General features: G+C 36.4%; 2 protein-coding genes across 3 annotated transcripts in view; one reads left to right on the top strand and one right to left on the bottom strand.

Moving 5' to 3' along the window:
* Nucleotides 1-26,239, bottom strand: part of bend5 (BEN domain containing 5) — a 1,240,673-nt gene that overhangs the window by 692,764 nt on the left and 521,670 nt on the right. The window lies entirely within an intron of this gene.
* Nucleotides 10,943-16,009, top strand: LOC103277963 (inner centromere protein). Its single transcript, XM_062978317.1, has 2 exons — nt 10,943-12,364; nt 15,924-16,009. Exons 1-2 carry the CDS (start codon nt 11,225-11,227, stop codon nt 15,933-15,935), a joined length of 1,152 nt encoding a protein of 383 aa, XP_062834387.1. The 5' UTR covers nt 10,943-11,224; the 3' UTR covers nt 15,936-16,009.

Genomic DNA, 26,239 nt, shown 5'->3' with positions numbered 1-26,239 from the left:
TGTCTTTATATTATTCATGTTTTCTTCTCTTTCCTGATATAATCTAGTAAGGGTTTCTAGTCTGTACTTTTCTTCAGTACGCCTTGATGCTTGGTTATTATGTATGTTAATCTGTCCATATTTTTAATTTCCATTAATTTGATTAGCCACTAATCTATGTCCAGTATCTCCTCCTGCGTCCAATACAGTGTTCCCACACTACTTCGCAGTTCACTTTTTGCGGATTCGCTGTTTCACGGTTTTTCAATAAACTCTAAAATGCTATTATAAATCATAAAAAATTACAATTTACAGCCTAAGGAAGGAAGGAAGGAGAAGCCAAAGGGAGAGAAAAGGAGCCCAAGTGGCAACGGGAAGAGAAGGAGGCAATTTATCAACACATGATTGGTTGATAAAGACTTAAAATAGTGTATAACTACTAAAATAATGTATAAATATTAAAATAAATATAGTATCCCTATTTCGTGGATTTTCACTTATTGCGGGTGGTCCTGGAACCTAACCCCAGCGATAAGTGCGGGAACTCTGTACGTCGAGTAGGTAATCCTTGCTGCCGTCGTCATATAATTAAATAATAATTCCTCATTCTCCTTTAGCTTCAATTCAGTAATTCCTAAGAGAAAAATGTTCCGGTCTGATTTTGCACTTGATATTTAAGACTTTTTGAATGATCTCATGAATATCTTTCCAATTTGTTTTCGCCTTGTCACAAGTCCACCACATGTGGAAGAAGGTTCCTTCTTGATTCTTGCATTTTCAACATGTGGTCTTCATATTCTTTTAAAAATATCCTAATTTCTGTGGTGTAGTATACCATCTGTGGAACATTATAATCCAATTTTTCCCGCAAATCCTACAAATACATCTGTCTCATTTTCTGGTTCCAAATATTCTCCCATTGTTCCATTCGAATTGTTTTCCCTATATTTGATGACCATTTGATCATGCATTCCTTTACATATTCTTTTTCTGTTGACCATTCCAGGATATTCTTATATAGTTTTGTTATCATTTCCCCCCAGATATCATAATTCTGTCCCAGAATGTTTCTTTATTCATAAAACCTTCTTTCTTATCTTTATTGAAATACTCTCTAAGTTGCCTATATTGGAACCACGAGATATTTGTAAAATTTAATTTTATTTCTTCTTGGGATCTCATTTCCATATTCTCTTCCACCTGTACTAGTATATCTTTGTATGTAGGTCATTTTTTCCATTCCTAGGAGTCTCTTTGACTTGTTTCCAATGGGGAAATCCACATTGGTGTTGTCGGGTATATTCTTAATTTGTATTTATTCCATACTTTTATTACTGCCGATCTTATAAAATGGTTACCAAAATTCTTTTCCAGTTTTATTTTTTCATACCAAAGGTATGAGCGCCATCCTGTTCATAGGTCATGACCTTCAAGAGTTAATATCTTTTCTCTTTTCAAGGTGGACCAGTCTTTAGCCCATAGGAGAGCACAAGCTTCATAGTAAGATTTCAGATCCGGCATTCCCAGGCCTCCTCTTTTCGTATCAATTAGATTCGTATATTTTATTCTAGCTCTTTTTCCCTGCCAGATGAATTTTGTCAAATCTTTTCCCCATTTTTTGAATAACATCTGGTTTTTAATTATTGGTAAGTTCTGAAACAAATACAACATTTTGGGGAGTATATTAATTTTAATCACTGAAATTCTTCCCAATAATGATAAATTTAAGTTTTTCAAATTTTCCAGATTTTTTTTTTATCTCAGTCCATTTTTCCTCATAATTATTCTTTAGTAACTGGGAGTTTTTCGATATAATTTTAATTCCTAAATAATTAATTTTATTTGTTAGCTGTAGGCCAGAGATGTCCTTTAGTTTTTCTTGATCTTATTGATATTCTTGGTTAAAACCATTGACTTTTTTATTTAACTTAAACCCTGCTACTTTTCCAAATTCTTCTATTTTTGGAATCCATTTTTGAATGTCTTCTATGGGATTTTCGATAATACAAATTCAATCATCCGTGAATGCTCTTGTCTTGTAATGCAAGTTTTTTGTCTCTCTGGGATTGGGGTCCTCCCTTATAGCATTAAGAAGTATTTCTATAGCAAAAATAAAGATAAGTGGGGACAGTGGGCATCCTTGCAGTGTGCCCTTTTTATTTTTATTTCCTTTATTTTATTTCATTTGCTTTTCATATATAGCCTCAATCGCATTTAGAAATTGATAGCCTATATCTATTTATTTCATTAAAATTTGAAAAAGTCCCAGTTGATATTGTCAAAGGCCTTTTCTGCGTCCACCACAAGTAGGGCCATTTCTTTTTGATTGTTCACCTCGTAGTGCTCTATTAGGTCAATTATTGTTCTCACATTGTCTCTTAAATGTCTATTTGGGAGAAATCCGGTTTGATATTCCTTAATCCAATCTGCAAGAAAAATTTTCATTCTTTCTGATAAAATATTTGTAAATATATTATAGTCAGTATTTAGAAGTGAAATGGGTCTATAATTTTTAACATTCGTTGGATCTGTCTCTACTTTGTGAATAATGGTTATATTAGCTTCTTTCCATGTTTCTGGCAGCTTCTCTTGATTTAGTATACTATTCATTAGTTTCTTAAGATAAGGCATTGGTTCACCTTCAAAAGTTTTGTAATATGCCACCATAAACCCGTCAGGGCCTGGCGCCTTATTTGAATCCATTTTCTTGATTGTTTTCTTTATTTCTTCTTCATTTATTGGTTTATTTAAGCCCCGCCTTTGTTCTTCAGAGATCTTTTGGAGGTTTTTCTTGCCTAAATATTGTACTATATCTTCCTTTTTTAATTTGGTCATTCTTGTATAAGTCTTTATAGAATTTTTTGAACTGTTTTATTATTTCTTTGTCTGTCCAATAACTCTTACCACCCATCTCCATTTTAGAAATATGTGGTCTTTCCTTTTCCTCCCAATTTTCTTTGCAAGCCATTTCCCTGGCTTGTTTGCATTTTGGAAGTGGTCTTGTTTCACATATTTTTAATTTTTTTGCTAGCTGTTCCAATTCTAAATTGTTTTTCTGTAATTGCAACATTTCTAACTCCCTTTTATACTTCTGATTTTTTGGGGATTTTTTTCAGTTTTCCTTCAGTCTCTGTAATTAATTCTTGTATCTTTTGAAGTTTCTGGATTCTTTGTTTATTTCTGCATTAATTTTGTCTAATGAAATGGCCCCTCATGACAGCCTTACTGGCATCCCAAATTGTTTGTATACTTATTTCCAAGGTATCATTGATCTGAAAGTAATCTTTTAATAGATCTTTGTTTTTCTTAATGTCCTCCTCTGATTTAAAGAGTGTATCATTTAGCCTCCATCTCCTCAGCCTTTTTATTCGTTAATTGTAAATTGAATTGGACAATGGTCTGAGTGTGATCGAATTAATATTTCAATTTTGTATATTTTTGTAGAGAGACAATTTGAAACCCAGATCATTTCTATTCTAGACCATTCTTGAAGTCTGTTTGAGTAGAAAGTAAAATCTTTGTCTTTTGGGTGATGTGATCTCCAAACATCTTGTAAATTAAATTCTCGTTGTAAATTTATAAAACATTTAGGGAGATTGCCACCTGTCTTCTTCTTATTTTTTGTGTGTGTCTCTAGTGTTATCTATTTCTGAATTCATCACACCATTAAAGTCACCAAGAATGATTAAGTTGTCAAATTCCTGCTCCCAAATTTGTTCCTTTAATTTTTTTTTAACAAATTGAGTTTGGGGGCCATTTGGGGCATAAATATTACAGATCAGAGTCTTTGTATTTCGTGTATGAACCAAAATTCCTAATGACCTCCTTTCATTGACTTTAAATGCCAATTCTGCTAGAATTTTTTCCTTTACATAAATTACCACTCCCCCTTTTTTATTGATGAGGAATAAAATTCTTTTCCCATGTGTTTTTGTATTAAATGTGTTGCATGTTTTTGCAGAATGTGGATTTCTTGTAATGCCACAATGTCATAATTTCCTTTTTAAATGTTATTAAAGACTTTATTTCTTTTATTCAGTGAATTTAGTCCATTAATGTTGTTTGAAAACCATCTAATTGGGCTCTCCATCTTGATTACTGTGTTTCCTGCTCCTCCGTCTCTTCCTCTTCAGTGTTGTCCAAGTCAGGGGATTCCTTGCCCTCTAGGGGATCCTCCATTTCTGGGGATTCTTCTCTAAGTCTCTTTTTGTCTTTCTTACCTTTCTTTTCTTTTGGAACTGTGCCTTCGGTATCTTTTTTCAATCTTTTGTAAAAATCTCTGGCTTTTTCTTCAGTTGTGAGAGAATTTCTCTTCTTTATAAGTCACCATTATATCTTCTGTACGCTCCCATTGGAATCTAATTTGCAATTTTTTCAATTCTTCTGTTAGAAACATGTATTTCCTTCTTTTAATCAGAATTAATGTGGAATTTTCTTGAGGATAGCTATTTTTTGTCTTTGTAGTAAATGGGTTGGCTGCTGTTTTCTTTTAAGATGTCATCTCTAGTTGTTTTCTTAACGAAATGAACTATAGTGTCTCTTGAAACCTTGTTTCGTCTTGCGTAGTTAGTAGCTATTCTGTAAGTTCTATCTACCTCCCTGTCCATGTCTTCATAGGTGGTCTGTGTAAGTTTGGCTGTTAAGTTGACAATTATTTCTCTTATGTTTTCTTTACCATCTTCTATTATTTTTCTGAATCTTAATTCTAGATTTTTTTGTTCCATTAATTCATGTTTCATCTCTAATTTTTGGTTTTTACTCTTCAGGTCTTCTATCTTAGTTTGGATTTTGCTTTGAAATTTATCTTGTTTTTGTTTGCCCTGTTTGATTTCTTGGATTTCCTGTTGTAAATTATTGATATCTTTCTTCATATCTCCCAAGTCTTCGGTAATCTCATTCTTCATGGTCTTGGAACATTTTTTGGTATGCATCCTGTTTGTCGGCCGTTTTTTGAATTTCTTTCATCACATTTTTCATCTCCTTCATAACATCCCTGAGGCTAATATCCTCTGATAGTGAAAATCTTCTTTGCATCCCTTTTGTGTCTTTATTGTCCTTGTCCATCTTAAATTTTAGTGTGGACATTATCTAATATTTGATCTGATCCAGTCTCAGTAGTTTTTGCCCTGTAGATTATATATATTTCACTGTATTTTTTCCCTTCCTTTCTATGTCTATTCTCTCTTCGTTGTTCTCACCTCGTTCCTAGTCCTTCTGATCTCCTCTATCTTAGAACTCCCCTACCGTCTAAGTGTTCCTTCCACACCACTCCTCGTTCTGAAGCTCTCTTGGCACTCCTCCACCTGGTCCTCTTGCCACGATCCACCTCCCAAATCCCTCGTCATCCTCCTCTTCCTGGTCTCCTCACCGTGATCCTCTTCCCCAGTCCTCTCGTCATCCGTTGTCTGCCTTCTGTCCCATCCTGGTCTTTTTTCCACGTTCCTTGTCCTTGTCCTGGTCCTCTAGTTGTTATTTCTGTCCCTCCTCGTCCTCTCTCTCCTCTCGCCGCCACAGTCGTCTCTTTATTTCACCCGTTTCTCTCTCTGTGTCGATGTTGCTATAGCTCTATAGTCCCCTTCCGCCTCATCGTCACTTCCTATTATAGCTCTATGTTTGCTTCCTGCTTCCGTGAGTTCTATAGCTTCTCTGTAGTTTTCTGCTTCTATGGTATACTTTCATCACTTCCCTTTTCCAGCGCCTTCTCTTTCTCACTTCTTCTATGGTATAGTCCCATGATTGACTGATTGCTGACGATCAATCAAAGGGAGGAGAAGCTCCTTCCAACATTGTTCTTTACGTGCACAGCCTTCCTACTTCATCTGCCGCTCATCATTTCCTCTCATCCGGGGCTTACATGTTGCTTTACTTTGTTTATGAAGAACGTTGGTGGTAGACACAACAATATGTCTCCCAAGGTCGGTCCTTCTTTGTTGTCTTTAATTGAATTACTTTTCCTTTATTTAAGTCTCCAGTCTTTTAGACCATCAAAATCATAAAATTGCCCTCCCAGTCTCTCCGTTATTTGTTAAAGTCTAATTTAAGTCATTTTCATATTTTCTTTATGTTTTGAGTTTACAACTTATAATGTGCACTTTGCTAATCTACTATTACAACCTCACTGTTTTTAAATTCTATGTTTTTAATAAGTTTGTTTTAATTCTTTTTGGTTAATGTGCAAATATTTTAGACAAAAGGGGACCAGTAAATGAAGAAATGATGTATAGAAATGCTGGAAATGTAGACGTCAAGAATGAAGAGAATCAATTTATGCATGTCAGAAAAATAAGGACAATCTAAGCACTAAAATATGTAAACAGCAGGATTTCATGAAGAGGTAGATAGCTGAATGTGAAATACCAAAAATATGCTCTAGAACCTCAGACATGTTCTAGAAGACTTGTCCAACAGTTCCATCTTTTGATTTATTTTCTTGTTCATCCCAAGAAATAAAAACATCTGATGTTTTTTTTTCCTAAGACAAGCTTTCCTTTTGGACATTTATTACCTCCAGGGTACACTTTGCAATTTTTAATATTAAAACTACAGTCAATATAACTGGCAATTTAAACTTTTTTCTACTGTAACCAAATTGATAATAATCAGGAGAAACTTAAAACTACAATCTATTAATGCCACAGGGATGACAAATTGCCTACTGTGCAAGAAAACCAAACAAAGTTATAATAAGTTGGACATCAGAGAATAAAAAGTATTAGCCATCACTGATTTTTGTAATTCATTTCACTTCTACCTGGTGATTTATTGGAATTAAAACAGAGCACAGACAAAGATCAAAGAAATATTGTAAAAATCACACTTAGTTAGATGCTTTATGGAACAGCCAGTAAAAATCTAGCTATCCAAAAGCTAAACTATGACCTTTTGTCCAGATAGGAATCTTTGAAAAATAGAAAAATAAATGTGTATACAAAGTGATTTTTCTTAAGAGGTCTTATAGAAATGATAGGAAACTGACTCATCCTTAGTTATGAATATGAATATGTCTGAAATAAAGCTATGGTTTCCAATCAAACGGGGAAATGCCAACTAAATTCCCCGTAGGTTAATCAGACTATTATAAAACTAACCATTAGTTCTCTTTATGGAAGTGATGTCAGACCCCAGGGAATCTCTAGTTCTCCGTACCATCCAATAACACAGGGCTGGAAGCACGCTAAAGCAGGAAATTTCAGTGAAACTAGTTGGGGGAGAAGGAAATATTTTCTGTACAATAGTTTTTCACATACACACTTTTCCCAGACTAATGCAGGATGATCTATGCTGTCTTTGGCAAATGAAATAATTTGTGCCCCAGATTTACCTTAGTGAAGAGGACACCAAATAGTTAAGTTGATTCATTAACGGTCAGAGTCATTTTATTGTTGGGACTGAATAATACCTGCAAAATCAATGTTATAAACTCTGGAACTGCACCTAGAGCCCTTTGTGAATAAATTCCACCAGCTTAGTGTGATGTATTCCTTCAGAACAGGACTAGCTTGGTCAAAACAATACATGTTTTGGAAATCTTTAATGAGAAGAGCATGTTGCTGCAGAGTTAACCATATTTTCTAAGGTTGCAATCTTGTTGAGTTTTTTAAAACTGCAAAAAAATTAACTAATATTAATAGATACTAGCTCCCTACAAACTATACTTTACTAGAAACTACCACCATGAGTCAAGACCAATTGTCATAATGAATACCTGTGACAAAGAATAAAATATGTTAGTCTATAGGTACTTTGGACCTCCAGGTGTTTTGGATTTTAATTCCCACAATTCCTAACAACCTATCGGCTGTTAGGAACTGTGGGAGTTGAAGTCCAAAACACCTGGAGGGCCGAAGCTTGCCCATGCCTGGTCTATACAATAGGTGATTCACATAACCATTGAGTAATGGCAGTTGTATGCCCCAATAAATCTAAACTAATTTTTATTAGACTACAGAAAATCATAGTTGCATAGATTAAGAAACTTCACGTACTTAACATTTCATACTTGCATGAAAACTATGGCAGTTCTTAGTTCAACAACATCAACACTTTCAACACCTTTCAAATAACAGGGTAGTTTTTTACTTTGTTGCTGTATTTGCATTTCATAATGCCCCAGCTTTTTCCAAGCATTTGTGGTAGTAGTAGGGGAGAACTAGCCTAAAACAGTGAACATTTAATATCATTGGTATAACATTTCCATGTGCATAATTAAAATGTATCCCCCATTACCATTGGTTGGCTATGCATGCCAAGCATATTCTAAAGGAAAACATTTCAGTTGGAATTGGAGAAACAGTTGGAAATAAATCATTTACCAAGTGATTGAAGACTAGACACAAATTTCAGCTTTGACTAATGCAAGAGAGAAAATGCAGCAACGAAATAGATTTGCATTGTGTGAATATATGTGTGTACATGTGTGTGTGGGTTTTAAAAATCAAGGTTATAGCTTAATTATGCTTCATTTAGAAATTATTGATTTTTCTTTGCACACCTCCATTTTTGCAGAGCAGACATCTGAGCAATGTGTCAACATATTTACTAACAGAACTGCATCATGCACAATGCATAAGGTGAGGAAATGCTAACTGAAGTGGTAATTCAGTCTTGACACACCTAATATAGCAATACAAAACTTTGCAGACCACCTTTACCTATCTAATGGGGGAAAACATATTCAACTTCTAAACATCTGGTGTTTGCCATTAGGACTCTGAAGTGAGCTTTAAACATAAGATTTGAAAATTCTACCTTTTATCTGTTTCTATCTGAATTAGCATGGTAACAGATCTTAAATGGGATTTGGACTGGAAAAACCTAGTTTCAAACCTGTGTAAATTTATTAAGCTGTTCATTGCTTGATTGTGAAAATAGGGTACATAAACAATAGAAATCTAGTGCTGGCCTTGAAGCAAATTCAGAATGCTGCAGCCTCCCCCACTGATTTTTAATGATATGCAGATATGAGTTTTAAGAAAGGAAAATGGCTCCCATTTGTTGGAATCTGCTGGCTAATTTAAGTTTCACATTGTTTCATGGTAAGGCAACCTTGCAGGTTATTGCATAGACCATAATGTAGGATAGTAAAAAGGAAGACATGGAAAACAGGAGCATAGCATTTGTATTAACAGTATAAGTGGAGAGTAATGCAAATGACACTTCCTCCATTACTGACATGAACCCCAGGGTTATCATATTGGTGTCTGTACAAGTCTGAGATTTCATTAGAAAACATTAAATCAACAGAAACACACATAAAAGAATGAACAAATAACACAATATGTTTAGGCCTAGGATGGCATGACGTCTCTGAAGGGTTGAAGAAATGTTGCTCTCCCTAACCATCTTGCAATACTGAAAATGAAGCACCGATTTTTCCAAAAGGATCTCCTGAACAGTGTATTAGTGTTAAAACTTGCACAGGATACCTGATATGCTTAAGCAGCAGAAAGAAATCTGTTACTTATTCTTGCCATAATTTTGCTGATGAAATGGTCAAAGTTTTACATTTGTTTCTGCTATAGCAGTTATCATAGTGTCTCTCAGTACCCTGTTTCCCCGAAAATAAGACATCCCCAAAAAATAAGACCTAGTAGAAGTTTTGCTGAATTGCTAAATATAAGCCCCCCCCCCCCCCCCCCCGAAAGTAAGACCTAGCAAAATTTTGTTTGGAAGCATGCCCAGCCCCTGCCAAACAGAACACCAGATCATGCAGGATTGGTAAATGTACATACCAGTTGTACATGGAAATAATGGTAGTAACAAGAAATTCTTGATAGGATTCACAGTTTGTCTGGTTATGCTGGTTTGTGATGACAACTACTGTACAGTATTTGTTCAAAAATAAATGTGAATTCTTTTTCATGGAAAAATAAGACATCCCCTGAAAAATAAGACCTAGCACATCTTTGGGAGCAAAAATTAATATAAGACACTGTCTTATTTAAGGGGAAACACAGTATGATATGAGGACAATATCACTCATTAGCTTTTTGTGCTAACATTTAACACTGTTATCACTGTTATCAACTGCCTGTGTATTTTTTCAAGAATTGGCAGTAGGACATGGCTAATTTACCATATTTATCAATACTATGTATGATACTATGGATAAACAGATTTTGCAAAATTTTGTTGCCTGTGCTTCCTTTTTGTGAAATGCTGAAACAGATATATTCTTACAAAAATGTACCAGCTATGAAATATAGTACTAGGGATGGTGAGATTGATGTAAATTTGAAGTGATTGATACAGTACATATTTTTGAATACATAGGAGGACTTCCGGTGGGCACGAATGGCGGCAAGACAGACTTACTGAGAGCTCTCAGTAAGCCTCCGGATCCCAGCGGTCGGGCTGAGCCGTAGGCTCCCCTCTTCTCGTGGATCGAAGCAAGAAGAGTCGCTAGGTCTAGTGCACCCCGTTGATCCGACCCTCGACCGAAGACGAGGGGAACGGGTCCGGGCGGCGCGCGATCGCGGACCGCGGGAACGGCAGCGGGTGAGACACCCGCACAAACTGCCAGCCTTGCCCATGATTTTAAATGAAAACAAAAAGGAATTTTGAACTGAGACTGAGGAAATTGTGAGTGGAACTTTCTATCTTTGGGATTAATTGACTATAATTGACTATAAACTACAACCAACCTTAAAAGAGAAAATTTGAAAGTCAAGATCTTTTAATTTAACAACAATCTTGTATTGGATGAACTGGACCATAAAGTTGAGGCAAAGATATAAGAAGTAATTTTACACTCCTCCTGCTTGTTGTCCGGGGTTGGGAAGAGACCGCGGGAAAGGTGAAACGAAGAAACGAGGAAAGATTAATAACTTACAATTTGACCTTGGAGGCCATGATGTTATGACTGGAGCCTCCTTCTTGTAAACAACTCTCTGTCTACGCTCCTACGGAACGCCAGTAAGCTCCAAAAACCACTGAGCATTTCCGGTGGGAGAGAGCGCTGGCGAAGAAGAGGAAGAGAAAGAGGGAAGAAGTGGAAGCCTGGGCGGTGCTTCTCTCTAAAGGAACCGGTGGAAACACTGGTGTGGTAAAAGAGCCTGCCAGAGCTGCCGATCATCCAGAGGAACAAACAGAGAGAGAATAAGAGACGGGAGAAGGCGACGGGCAAACATTGATAAGCAGATATCCGAGTCAACGGAAATTGTGTACAGTGAGTAGCTGGCGGTATTAAAGAGAAAAGTCCCCTTTCCTACCAGCATTAATATTGGGCATAATAGGATAACTAAGTATGGCAGTCCCTAAATTTAAATCAGAAAGGGACATGAGGGACAGCAGAGCTCAATCAAGAAGACCATCACATGCGGAGGATATAAATCTGAGAGATATTTTACAAGAGATTCAAAAACTGGCGGAGAGACAGGAAGAGCATCAAAGAGAAGCTCAACTGAAATTAGATAAACAAGCCTACCAACAAAAGGAACTTCACCAAGAAATGCTTGAGATGAAAAAAGAAATCAAGGAAGACATTGGATTTCTGAAAAGGGAAATGGAAAAATCACATAGGGACATTAATGAGCTGAAAGTAGAGAACATTAAAATAATTAAATCCCAGGGGAAATTACAGAAAAAACTAGATGGGCTCGAATTCAAAAATGAAAAATTAGAAAAAATGCAGGAGAAAATGGAACTGAATGAGAAAGAATTCCAATTACGTTTCCGAAATATTCAAGAGGAAGCCAATGAAAATTTAAGGAAAATAATTGTGAAATTGGTTTCAGACCTTCTCAAACAAGATCCAGAGTTAATAGACAATGGAATAGATCAAGTATATAGAATCCAGACAAATTTCTCCAGAAGAAATAGAGCCCACAGAGATGTAATTATTCATTTTGTAAAGAAAAGGACCCGGGATGAAATCTTGATGTCCAACAACCGAAACCCAATGTATTTTAAGGAAAAAAAGATAATAGTATTAAAAGAATTCCCTCAGGCAATACTAAATAGAAGAAGAAAATATTTCTTTTTGACAGATGAGCTTAAAAGACAAAAAATCCGCTTTAGATGGGAAAGAAGCGAAGGGATAATGGTTACTTGGAAGGGAGAAAAGCACTGGCTGACTTCGGAGGAGAAGGCAAAGGACTTTTTTCAAAAGCTGAAGCAAGATAAGAAGGAAAATGTGCCTATACCACCAAGCCCTCCTTCAGTGAAAAGAAAGAAACCAAAGAGAGCTAGGCATATATCACCTAAGGACTCTGATTTAAAGGTAAAACTAAATCCAACGGCATCGGGCACATCCGATGTGGGAGATGACAACGAAGAGGAATCAGAAGAAAGGGAAGATGAGGATATAGAGTCAGAAGAAGAAGACAAAATGGAAGAAGAAAATGTACCCCGGGCCCCAAGTGGTGCAGAAGGAACCGATTATGGTGTTGAGTGACTAAGTGTAATTTAAAGTTTTATTCTAACAACATTAATGGGCTTAATTTGCCCAGTAAGAGAAAAGAGGTTATGAATAGTTTAAGGAGAGGTAGATTTGACGTTATAGCTTTACAAGAAACACATATATCACAGAGATTCGGTGCCCATTTAATAAATAAAAACTTGGGGAGAGAATTTATCTCTTCAGATAAAAATAAGAAAAGGGGAGTAGTGCTTTATGTGAACGATCAAATCCAATCAACTCTTCAATTTAAAGATGAAGAAGGTAGATTTGTAGCGGCCCTTGTGACCTACAACTCTCATAAAATTTTAATTGTAAATATTTATGCTCCGAACGGCCCTAAAAGGAAATTCATTAGTGATTTAAAGAAAAATATTGCAGTTTCAGTATATGATCACCTAATTATTTTAGGTGATTTTAATGGTATAATGGACATTAAATTAGATACAACTAAAGTATTTAAAAACAAAAAAAACGAGAAAGGAAGATTATTACCTTCAAATTTTCAGAAGCTGAGAGAAGAATTCGATCTACGAGATGTCTGGAGGCTTAAGAATCCAGACTCTCGTGACTACACTTTCTACTCAGGTAGATGTAAATCTTGGGCAAGAATAGATATGATCTGGGTATCCAATTCGCTATGTACAAAAATAGACAAAATAGATATCCTACCAAGGAACAAATCTGATCATAGCCCCATTACTATGTTAATAAATTATAAAAAAACAATTAAAAAATGGAGATTCGATGATAATTTATTAAAAAAAGAAATGGATATCATCAAAAATAAAAAATTGACTAATGAATTTTTTGAATTTAATTGGCAATCGGAAACCAGAATTCAGGTGACATGGGACGCATATAAGGCGGTAATAAGGGGATATTTAATACAACAGAAAATAGAGAAAAATAAAGTGAAATTTCAGAAATTGAATGAAATTAATAAGGAAATAACTCAAATAGAGAATGAACTCAAGAAATGCCCACAGAAGTTGTCTTTAGAAAAAAGGAGGATAACACTCATTAATAATAAAAAGAATTTGGAGTTAGACCACACAGCTACTCAGCTTAAATTTATTAAACGTTATAATTTTGAAAATGCAAATAAACCGGGGGCTTGGCTTGCACGGAAAGTTAGAAAGAAAAGACAGAAGCAGTTGATAACAAAAATAATTGACGATAACATAGCGTATTTGAGTGATGAAGAGATTCTAGGTAAATTTAGAGAATTCTATACCAAACTTTACAAAAAAGAGGAGATAAAATTGGATGACATTTCAGAATATCTAAATACTTTGAAACTTCAGAAAATATCAGACTCCCAAAGAGAATATTTAAATAAAGATATAACAGAGAAAGAAATTAGAAATGCTATAAAATCAATGAAGCCTAATAAAGCACCGGGACCGGATGGCTTCACATTAAGTTTTTATAGGGTGTTAGAGGAGGAACTGGTACCTTTTCTAGTGAAAATAATGAATGCGGCGTTAAAAGATAAGATTATTCCAGAGTCCTGGACTAAAGCGGAGGTGATAGCAATTCCAAAAGATTCAGCAGATACAACGGACGTGCGCAACTATAGACCCATCTCCCTCTTGAATATTGATTACAAATTATTTACGACAATCTTGGCAAACAGATTAAAAACCTTTTTGGAAAATTGGATAGGAAGGGAACAAAATGGCTTTCTTCCTGGAAGACAATTGCAAGATAATGTTAGATGTATTCTAGATGTTATAGAATATTATGAGTTCAACCATCAGAGAGAAGTGGCACTTCTGGCAATAGATGCAGAAAAGGCATTCGATAACCTTAATTGGAACTTTTTCAAATTACTAGGCAGAGAACTTGATTTGGGTTACAACTTTATGAATGCCATAGAGGCGATTTATAATAAACAATCAGCCAGAGTGATAATTAATGGACACCAATCAGAAGAATTTAACATAGAGAAGGGAACCAGACAGGGTTGTCCCCTGTCTCCCTTGATTTTTATTTTTGCAGTAGACATATTAATAAGAAATATTAGGCGAGATGAACAATTAAAAGGTTTAAAAATAAAAAAGGAGGAGGTTAAAATTAGGGCCTTCGCAGATGACTTAATCTGCGTAATAGAAGAACCCAAAAATAATCTAAATATTTGGTTAAAGGAGATTGAGAAGTTTGGAAAAGTAGCGGGATTTTATATTAATAAAGAAAAGACTAAAATTTTGACGAAAAATGTTACAAAAAAGAACAAGGAGCTTATTCAAGAAAAGTCGGGGATAAAAGTAACTTCAAAAATTAGGTACTTAGGAATATGGATTACTGCTAAAAATGCTCAACTATTAGAAAATAATTATTTAAGTAAATGGCAAGAGATAAGAAAGGACTTGCAACAATGGCAACATCTAAAAATTTCATTATTAGGAAGAATCAGCCTAGTAAAAATGAATGTCTTGCCAAAATTACTATATCTTTTTCAAAATCTACCGATAATAAGAAACCAAAAACTTTTTAAAGAATGGAAGAGGGACATCTCCAAATTTATTTGGAAGAATAAAAAACCTAGAATAAATTTTACTATTATGAAAGATTCCCCTAAAAGAGGGGGCTTTGGCCTCCCAGATTTTCAGCTGTATTTTGAGGCTTGCGCCCTACAGTGGATTAAGGAGTGGGTCACCTTGGAGAAAGAAGATTTACTAAATCTGGAAGGCTTCGACTTACGCAGAGGCTGGCATGCTTATTTAGGATATGATAAGAGGTCAATTGAAAAGAACTTTGGGAATCACTTTATTAGATCTGCTTTAATAAAAATTTGGGAAAAATATAAAGTTCAGTTCTATTACAATAAACTACCACTCTGGATCTCCACTTTGGAGGCGAATCAGAGAAAACTGTTAGGCTGGTCTGTGTGGCCTACATATAAAGATGTCTTAACTAGAATTCAAGGAACATACGAGTTAAAATCTAAGGAAGAAATCAAACAGAAATTCCCTAATATGTCCTGGTTCCAATATGCTCAAATAAAAGAACAATTTTCTAAAGACAAGATAAATGGATTTGGTAGTTTAAATAACGCATGGGACAAAATAATATCTTTAAAGGGAAAGATGATTTCAAGAATTTACACCATCGTACTAGAAGGGTCTACGCAAATGGTGGGAATTAAGAATTGTATGGGCTAGGAATATCGGACGTCCTATAAGACTAGAGGAATGGGAAACAATATGGAATAAGAAATTAAAATATACTTACGCTTCAGATTTGAAAGAAAACTGGTATAAAATCTTTCATAGATGGTACATAACGCCGAAAAAATTAGGTAAAATGTATAAGAATTATGATAATAAGTGTTGGAAGTGCAAAACCCAGATAGGGTCCTTTTATCACACGTGGTGGACGTGTGATAAAACGAAAAAATTTTGGAAAATGATTCATGCAGAGATTCAAACCATATTAGATAAGCAGTTCCCGCTTAAACCTGAATATTATTTATTAGGAATAATGGACACAAGCTTGAATTTTGACTCAAATGATGATATTTTATTTACATACTGTATTACAGCCGCAAGAATGACTTTCGCAAAGCATTGGAAAAATGAGGAGACGCCGAAGAAAACTAGTTGGTTGAACAAACTGAATGAAATTCGAGACATGGATAAACTTACCTTTTTATTGAGAACGACAAGAGGAAAAAGTATTAGAGAAACTAACTGGGGAAAAGTGGAAGAATATCTTAACAATTATTAATTTTGTAATATTAACTATGTAATAGGTATGAATGAATTTATGCAAGTACGGTGACTTAAGGTATAGTTTAGATAGGGAAGTGTGCTTCCCAAAGAAAGACATTTCCGGGTATTTCTTTTCTGTTTATTATTATTTTACTGAATTGTACGTTTTCCTTGTCCAACCCTCCATCCCCCTCCCCCCCTTCCCAATACTTATTTCCCTCTTTTTCTTTTTCACCCCACCCTTATCCCCCCCTTCCCATCCCTTTGGTTCCTCACTATACCCCCGTTTTTATATGCTCGCACTGTATTTGGAAAATTTCAAATAAAAATTATTTTAAAAAATATATATATATTTTTGAATACATATTCAAAATGAAGATGCAAAATTCAGTTTTCAGAACCTTCCTAGTTCCCAACAAATCTTTGGGGTCACTTGGTGATATCAATTCTGTAATATGACACTAGTAACAACTCCATTTGTGATGGAAACTGCAATGCTGTAAAATTATAATTCCTTATTATCCAAGCACTGCTTCTCTTTTTTTAAAAAAAATGCTTGATGAAATATGCTCTTCAAAGCTTACACTGAAATTTTTGTGCCTTTTCATTTTATACATCTAATTGCATTATTTCATAAATACTGCTTATTAGGGTTGTGCACAGATCATAAGAATAGATTTGGATGTTAATAGTTGAGAAAATAACCATTATGCTGAAGCAGTTTCGATCCAGTCCTGAATCCCTCAAAAGTCAGAAATCCAAAGGTCTGTAAGTCTCATAAACTACTGATCTCTCATTCATAGGGTCACCAAAATCAAAGCTGACTTGATGAAAGTTAACAACAACAACAACAACAACAACAACAACAACAAATTACAGGAAAGCAACAATTATTAACTTTTCCTTCTGTCAGAATTGGATGAAATTTGCAAGATGGTAACCTCCTCAGGTAAGACTATACTTGCCAAAATATTGATTAATATATGCAAGAGTTCTGTATTTTTGGAGCCAAGGGCATTTATACAGTCAGCCAAATAAACAATTATAATCCCTTTACTCTTTAACTTTATCACAGCACCATAAATGTAAATAATGTAAGTAAGTAGGAAGAGAAGCTACCTGTGCCTGTGAAGAGCTAACAGTCTAATTAGACCTCTATTACAAAAGTCGCCTGAAGTTAAATTTAAAATATGACTTGGAGGCATGCACACAGATGGCTTGGTTTAGCAAAGGGGACAATGTAATCAAAACATGAAGAGGTTGGCATTCTGGGGAAAGTGTTAAGACAGGGAATTATTGTAAATCAACCATTATCGTTGGCACAGTGATCCAATACTCTTTTGATTATAATTTGAGTCACCTTTTAGAACACAAATTCTAAAATATATGTTTTATCATACAGTTTTCTACTGCATTAAAAACAATGTAGAATTATTTATGGAAAGTTTATGCTTTTTATGCCAGTGATTACTATGCTTTATTTCAAATTTTGAAATAGAAAAATTCAGGAACAGATAACATTTACAAGACTAGGACTTTGGTGTGTACTCTAGGTAAAATTGTAAACAATTTCCAAGTGCCAACTTGGGAAGGTACTACTCAGTATTTAAGAGGGCCATCATAAGCACAGCCAAATACACCTGAAAAATTATATGTAGGGACCATAGAAGACCAACCGGAAGAAATCAAAAAGCATTAACATAGAGATCCCCAAAGTGTGCTGTCAGACTATCTTTTTTTCAAATATAGTTGTCCTTGATTTCTCCAAAGCCAGGTAGAGTATGGCACCATTTTAGCACATTTTGCCATTTTATGCTGGAGGACCAGAACAGTGAGCAGCTTTCACAGTCAGTGCATTGATGTGCCTGCAGAACTCTGAATGAACAGCTTCAAAGAGTTTACTAAATTGGATCAGTCACCATTCAAATACCCATATAAGGAAGGCTCCATGCAGATAGGTCCCCGCAGAGAGAAAGAGAAAAGCCAGAGAACTGTGATAAGGTTTCACAGGGAAAGCAAGAAAAAGTCCCTGAGAGAAAGAGTGAAATGCTGTCAGAAATGACCTCTGTTGCACCCCAAGGCAGCTTGAACACTGGAAACCCAATAGAGACCAATAATCATATAATATCTTTATTAAAACAAATTCAGGAAAGAATAAGTGGAAAGGATGAGTGAGCAATAGTCCTTTAAGGAATGGTATGAATTAGTCCAAAGCGTTGAAGAGATATGTCCAATATTATTGTCCAAAGTCCAGAAACCGAAATACGCTCAAAACTGTTGAAAAGTTCTTGAGCGGGGAAAACAACAAGGAAGCAGGAGTAAATAACAAAGTCCAAAATCACTAGAAAGTCTTGGATTCAAGGCAGGCAAAAGACGAAGCTAAAAGCAATCTGGATTCAGGAACAAGGCAAGGACGTGAATTCACTCCGGATTAAAATGGGAGTCGCGGCTCGGCTTGGCCGCCAGGAAACAGGAGACTCGGCTTGGTGAAATCAGGGAACTGGAAACGGTGAAGTCGCTACGATGACACCACGACTAGTTCACAGTGCAAAACACTTTTATAGAAGTTAGATCTAATAACAGCAAAGGGAACCCAACTCCCCAAAGGTTCCCAAAGCAATCTGCTATCCAGTCTCCCCTCTAGATGCCAATCGTTGACTCCTGCGAAGCTGCTGTGTCTGGGATCTCTGTTGCTGCAAAAACTGTCTTCTGTTAAAGGATACATTCCCTGGGGAGCTTGTAACATCTGGTTCTTCCACGGGAGTAATGTTATCAGTATCTCTCCCAATTAAGGAAGCCTCAGAGCTATCCACAGCTGGGGTCTGTAATTGGAAGGAACTCGGAGGAGAACTGGGTGAAAAATCAGAGTAAGCTTAATCCTGGTCAAAGATCATTTCTGAACCAGGTTCAGAACTCAAAGGCGGCTGGGATATGACAGCCTCCCACCCTGCCTCAAGGATTGGAAGCAATTTGAATCGAAGTAGAAAATCAGAATGGGTTATGCTTATGAGAAGCCTTGAGAAGATATGTGAAAATGCTTGAATCTGACTGGGAAGAAAGGCAAGAAAAGGCACAAATGCACATTGGATGTCAGGGTTGTTGTGTGTTTTCTGGGCTGTATGGCTAAGTTCCAGAAGTATTGTCTCCTGACGTTTCGCCCACATCTATGGCAGGCATCCGCAGAACATGGCCATACAGCCCAGAAAACACACAACAACCCTGTTGTTGTGACTCAGCTGGAACCTCAGAGTGACTCTGATGAGGATTATGGGATTCAGGTTCAAAATCAGGTTCAGAATATCCCTGTTGTAGAAGACAAGGAACAGAGAGTTTCTCCCACAGCAGGGAATGATGTTGATGATACTGAAACTAGCCAGGTGCAAATTGACTCAGAAAAGGAGGACAGTTCTGATAGCAGGCAGGATGACGCTAACGAGCAGGCTGACCTTGATGAAACGGAATCTTTAGATCAAGCTGACCGTTTGGAATTCAGGGTTCGAAGGAGTGTGAGAATAGCAAACAAGAAGGAGGTCAGAGGCCAAAGAAATGCTTTCATGCTTTGCAAAGGTTATTATAACAGTGTGCTTGGAGACAAACCTTTGTCAAAGCAACTTTCATTCAACCAAGAAGCAAGCACTCGTTTTCCTGGATCATTTTGCAGACTTTGTGTTCATGTTATTGGGACTTTGTTATGCTCTAATGGGACTTTGTTTATTCCTTGTGATTTCTTGGATTATTCACTAAGGCTTTGTTTTGTAACAATCTTTTGGAAATTTACTTTTGCTTTTAAAGAACTTTTTATCTTCTATTTCCTAATAAACTACAAAAGACTTCAACCTGTGTGCAGTCTGGTGTATCTAGCAAGGTGAAGCTAACCTGAGTTGCAACACCTGTGATCCCGGCCATGAAAGCCTTTGACAACACATTGGATGTGTTTTCAATTATTTAACATTCTATTGTTTTTGCTTAGGTATGTCTACTTTGGTTGATGCTCTGAGATAAAAACAAACGTCCACACAATGTTTAAAGTCAAGAGTATCTCTGATGGAAGGTTGTTCTTTCTTATTTCTGGCAGCTTAAGCTCTGCCTGCGCATCAACTAATGTAATGGAATTGCCTCTCTACCTCCATCACACTGTTGAGAAGCCAGAACTCAATTTTGGCTGGGAACTCTAAAGGCAAGGTGCCCTGGCAAGAAAAGCAAAAGCAAGTTTCCTGGAGATATGTCATTAGTCCACTGTGCTAGCAGGTCCTCCCATAGTGTCTCTCTTGATGGAGGCTGGAGAATCCTCATCCCATTTTTTTAAATTAGAAGTCTATTGTTTCTTCTTTTTCATAACATAAGATACATATATTCGTATTGTCTTAATTTTCTACTGTCTTTTAACACAATTTCCTGACATGGTGTGATCTGTTAAAATGAATAACCATGTGGGAACACAAATAAGACAGTCTCTAATTAATTTTTTTTTCATTTTCATTCTCATATGGAATATGAAAATACCTCTTTTTATTAATACAAAATTTTAAAGACATTGCTAAAGTACCAGTCTTTGGGTAATGACATATGAACTCCTCATAGCTGCACAGAAAAAATTGGCAGCAGGATTTTAGCCAGTCTACATTTAAGTAAACCAACCTGATCTAATAATCTCAGACTACCATAATGACAAGAACAAAATCGTGCTTCATTTATTCACTCATCATCATGCTGTGATACTGTCTGCAGCTTTAAAAAAAAAGTATATATTTTAAGAATAAATTGAAAATTAAATGTATACCCTGGAAGGAAGGAATCTTTTGAGTTCTATATGGAATAAAAATGGGATAACAAATAATAGATAGACAAATAGTGTGATGTTTTACTTACTTTGTACAAAATTGCAGATTGGTGCAGAATCAGACATGAATAAATACATGGGTGAATATACGCAAAACTGATGTGGGCATGTCTTGTTCGCATTTTATCTTTACTGTGTTGTGTCTCATCTTAAAGATATTTATTATTATTATGGTATTAAAGTAAAGAAAACTAAAATTCCATGAATAGTGACGAATTAATCACAATAACAAAATACATACTCCCCTGCCCAAGGTATTTTTATGGGATCATTGTTGTTGTGACCATAGCTGTTTGCTCCTAGTTGTGCTCTCCAGCTGAACATAACACATCTATATATCCCATGTAATTATGAAGTCACTATTATTGTTAAAGGTAATGAAAATAACATAAAGAGTACATTCAATTCACTGAGTAAACATTTTGCTGCATTGTATCTGATAACATGTCAGTAGCTGGTAAGACTCATTTTAGTTTATATACTAGTTAGTATTGGTTGAATACTTTATCCTGAATTCTATGGACATAATAATCCATGACTGCACATTAATACTTAGATTATTATAACCAATCACCTGTAATGGTAAAAAGGAAAACATACACAGCAAGACTTCAATGCTTTTTAGAAAATATCTAGATTTCTGACATGCCCATAATAATGTGATAATTCATCAAGCAAAAGACAATAAAACATTTTGTCTGGACTTTTTATGAAGAAATTCATCTTTTAACAATGCTTTTATTCCTTTCTACAATCAAAGCAGAATTTTAAACACATTTACCCCCATGCATGGGTACATTGAACAATGACATTCACTAAAAACATTTGTTTTCTCACACCATTCCTCACCATTTCCTCACCCTGGATAATTCTTGGTGGGTAGCAATGAGGCCAGTGCCATTTTATATCAGGATCATAACACACTTCCAAACAATGAGGAAGAAGGTTCAATTGAACAACCAAGTTGTTCTTTTCACTTAAGGAGTACATACTTGTGGGACAAAACAGAGCGCATGAGAGGTTGAAGGAGCATCAATCCACTTTCATTTGGGGGATGTCCCTGGAGGATTGGATATAATTTATTCTCCCAAGGGAAATTTCACTCAAGTGCAGCAATTTTTCATTTAATTTGTCTGATGCACTAAAAGAAGGCAAAGAGGGGGAGGGATCTTTTAAACATTATTTATATACCACAGTCTGGGTTATTTTACCGACAGAGAAGCACATTTTGATAGTAGCAGCAACCCTGAGTGCTCACATGTATGCGTGGGCACACCTACACACACACATCTTCATCTTACCAATGTACTGTGATCAATGGCAAGGGTCAATAATCCTATTTCAGAAGCAGTCTTGTTGCTGAATGAAGTGAAACAAAGTACAGCCTGAAATAATAGAATATGACAGAGCTGCATTCACAGTCACCTTCCGAATAAAGAATGCTGTGTGTTTCTACATAAGAAGATTCCAGGAAAGTGCTTTTCATAAAAAGAGTGGTGTGTGTGCGTGTGCATGTGTATTTGTATGCGTCTTTAAACTGATTAAAATCCTTTTGCTACCTAATGCACCTAGCTCTTAAGAGTTCTGTGTGCTAGGATATACCACATAGGTAGGCATATTGACACATTTTTGATGGTTCAGGTAAAGTTTGGCTGGCTTTATTAAAGGTAAATTGTTGTGGAGGAAGACAATGACTGCATATTTATTTATGTATTTGTCTAACTATTTTACACATACCATAATTTGGATTAGAACATATGAGTCACTTTTCAGATCACACAGCATTTTGAGCCATGCTACAGCTAATAAACATAAAATACCTGTCTACTTCAAGTAGCAATATTCCCAGGCAAACACAATGACTCCTAATTCCTTATAAGCACGTTTTTCAAAAACTGCTGGGTTTATGAGCAAACATAAAAATCATAATGATAAGTCATTGTGTTTTAATTCACCCTAATTAGATCTGCTTCCCCCTCCCCCCAACAATTCCTAGCTACTTGTCAATAACTCCTAGTAAACCTGTCAATAGCTCCCAATCCTGCTCTGATCCCATTACCTTCTGTGCCAGCATGTATGATTTTTATGTGTGTGAAATTTGAAGACAATTATAGTTTTCAAGAGTTTCTGTTTAAACCTTGTTCTATCATCTCTCTATCTGTCTCTCTTTCTATCTATCTTCGGCTTAATTATTGGTTAGTAGTTACATATCAGAAGAAGATATCTTTAGTTGAAACATCATGAATCTGTCCTATTTGGTTTATAAAATTCTTAGACAGATAGATATCTAGCTATCTTCGGTGTCTGGGAATTTAATAAACCATATAGGACAGGTCCATGATGTTTTAACTAAAGGTATTATCTATTTAAAATACAAGGAAATTAAAATTGAGTAAGGGAAAGAAGAAGACATCTGCCCCTGATGTCACATGCTGGGGATGTACAGTATTTTTTTTGGGGGGGGGGGGTGGTTAAAATGGCAATAATGGCAATTGGATGGAAGTTGGATCCTGCTGCTGAAATTTTGGTTACTCACAAATTGTTTCTAAAAGTGGTAGTACTGGATTAACAAGTAATGAGGCTATTCATTTTTATATCCCCTCAAGTTGACTTTGACCCTGTCCTTGGCAAGAATTCTTCACAGTGTCTGATAGGATCCAACCAGCTCCTCCAGTCATCTGACTGATTAGGAAAGAAAGCAGTCAAAGACCTTTAGGTCACTTATAGAGAGATCTGATCAGATTTAAGTCTTCTGATATATTACATACTTTGGGCTAAACCCAACCAGTAGTTCCAAATAGAATGGCAATTAATTTCATTCCCTGAGTGTACTTTAGACAAAATTAGTAAATAGTTTTAAGTTATTATGAAACAATTTCTTAGAGAAATTTAATCAATATGATATTAAATTACTTACGGAAATTTAATCAATAGGAAATACAGAAGCAGTGCTGGAATGCAATATTATGACCTATTCTTGACCTGAACAAGTAGCTTTAGGGAGAAATAGCTGAAATATTTGTATTAATCTCTGTTCAGTATAATAAATTCGCTATTCACTATAACTGGAGAAAAAGACTCACTATTTTGTTGATGTGAGACTACATATCTGCAAAAAATTCAGCACCATTCACTGAACATCATGTGCAGGCTTCACTCAAATCTTGTTCAAGTGCTGACTACATGAATACTTAGCTGGAAATGACAGAAGAATCAAAGTGGCTGTAGCCCTGATATATTTAAATGCATATTCCCTCATCTTCTTTCTACATAGGAAATGTGTATTTAGCTAGCTAAGTAATTCTAACAGCATTTTAATCTAACAGCAAAGGAAATTCCTTAGACACTCCTTTATTGATTCTGTTATTAATAACAATTAAACAACAGATGACAACTTTATGGATGAGAAACCTCTAAGATGTGTCTACACCTAATGAAATGATCTGGAGTAACAAACCAGATGCAGCACACAAATGTTACACAAGTCCTTTTGGTGTACAAACAGGCTGAAAACACATTGGGCTATCACCACGATCACTGTTTCACTGGCCAAAAACAGCTCCCTGACAGACCCTTGCTAGCAACATCACTTCTGATGAGGTCACAACATGAATTAAAAATTTGTTCTTTCTGTAAAACACAGGCTGATATTATTCTGATGGGGGATGAGCTCCAGTATCCAACATGTATTTCCAAGATGATCTCTTGTGACTTTTCCTTTTCTGAACCAAGCTTGGACATCTAGTATTTCTTATTTTATATATGGTAAAAGTATTTCTTGTAGAACTTTAAGCATCACACTGCTTGAATGGAAGACTAATTCAATGATCTGTAAATCATTGTTATCCCTTTTGGGGGGAGTATAATGTATTTACTCGAGTCTAATGTGCCATCGATTGTAATGCTCACCTCAATTTTCAAAAGCCTGGAAAAGGGGGGGGGGGAGAGATTTGCCAGCAACTGTAATACACTTATTGGGCACTTTGCACCATGCCCTGCCAACCAGCTGGTAAGACATGATGTCAGCAGTCTACAACCTGTGGGCTTCCTGGTACCACAAGGCACCCTCAAAATCCACGAGGAGCTCCCAATTCCTTCTCTCCTTTGGGAGGGCTCTTCCCAGGGATGAGGCAAAGGCAAAAAGAAGGGGGAAGTGGAAAGAAGGGCTGCATTCTCCTTGGAGCAGAACTTTCCAAATTTTCCAAAGGGATGCAAAGCAAGCCATTGCCTCTGCCTCCCCTCCCCCCCCCTGCCTTTGCCTCATTACTGGGAAGAGGAGATTCATGAGAGCTGGTCTGCATCCCTTTGAAGAGTTTAGAAGGCTCTGCTCCAAACAGTCGAAGCCTTCCTCTTTCTTCCTCTCGCTGCTTTCCTCCCATTGAGCTCGTTGTCAGGTATGCTTTCTTATTTATTTTATTTATTTATTTACAGTATTTATATTCCACCCTTCTCACCCTGAAGGGGACTCAGGTCACATTGTACATATATAAGGCAAACATTCAATGCCATATAACATAAAACAGAGACAGAGACAAACACAGAGGCATTTTAAACCTTCTCCAGCTTCCAGCTTCCTGAGGGTATGCTTGATTCCGGTCACAGAGGGAGCAGCTGCTTCATCATCCATTGGGACGGCACTTCCTCATTCCAACAGCGGCTGGGTGATTTTTATTGTGTTGTAAATTAGCCTCCCCACATATAAGTGATACCTAAATTTCCTACTTGATAGATGCAACTATCTTTTGGGTTGCTTAGGTCAGCAACGAGCTTTAAAGGATTTTATTTTTAATTGTCAGGTGCTCACCCCGACACGGGCTGGCCTTGAACTCATGACCTCTTGGTCAGAGTGATTTACTGCAGCTGGCTGCTAACTAGCCTGCACCACAGCCCACCCCGTTGCTGACAAGGAGCTCAACAAACATGGACCTTCAAGGTCACTTTGCAGAGCGAGCCTGAGCCTCCCCCACCCCCTCTTGCCTTCAGCCTGTCCCTGGGAAGAGGAATTGCAAGGAGATGAAGGAAGGGAAGGTGGAGAGGAAGAAAAAGAGGAAGACTGCACATTCACAGAATCAAGTTGATGGTGGGTATAGGGAAGCTATGTGGATAAATGGGTGGATAAGGGAAGTTGGGGCCCTCATGGATTTTGAAGGTGGCAGCTGAGTCCCACCAGCTGGCTGGCTGGACAGGGAGGTGGAGTGCAGCAGAAATACCAAAAGGCAGAGTTTGGGGGTAATTCTAATGCACCATTGAGTCTAATGCACATCCTGATTTGGGAGACATAGGACCTCTTCATATGATACCTGCTGT

The sequence above is a fragment of the Anolis carolinensis genome, chromosome 4 (assembly GCF_035594765.1).
Source record: "Anolis carolinensis isolate JA03-04 chromosome 4, rAnoCar3.1.pri, whole genome shotgun sequence".
Lineage (NCBI taxonomy): Eukaryota > Metazoa > Chordata > Lepidosauria > Squamata > Dactyloidae > Anolis > Anolis carolinensis.
This window is presented reverse-complemented; position numbering and strand designations above follow the sequence as displayed.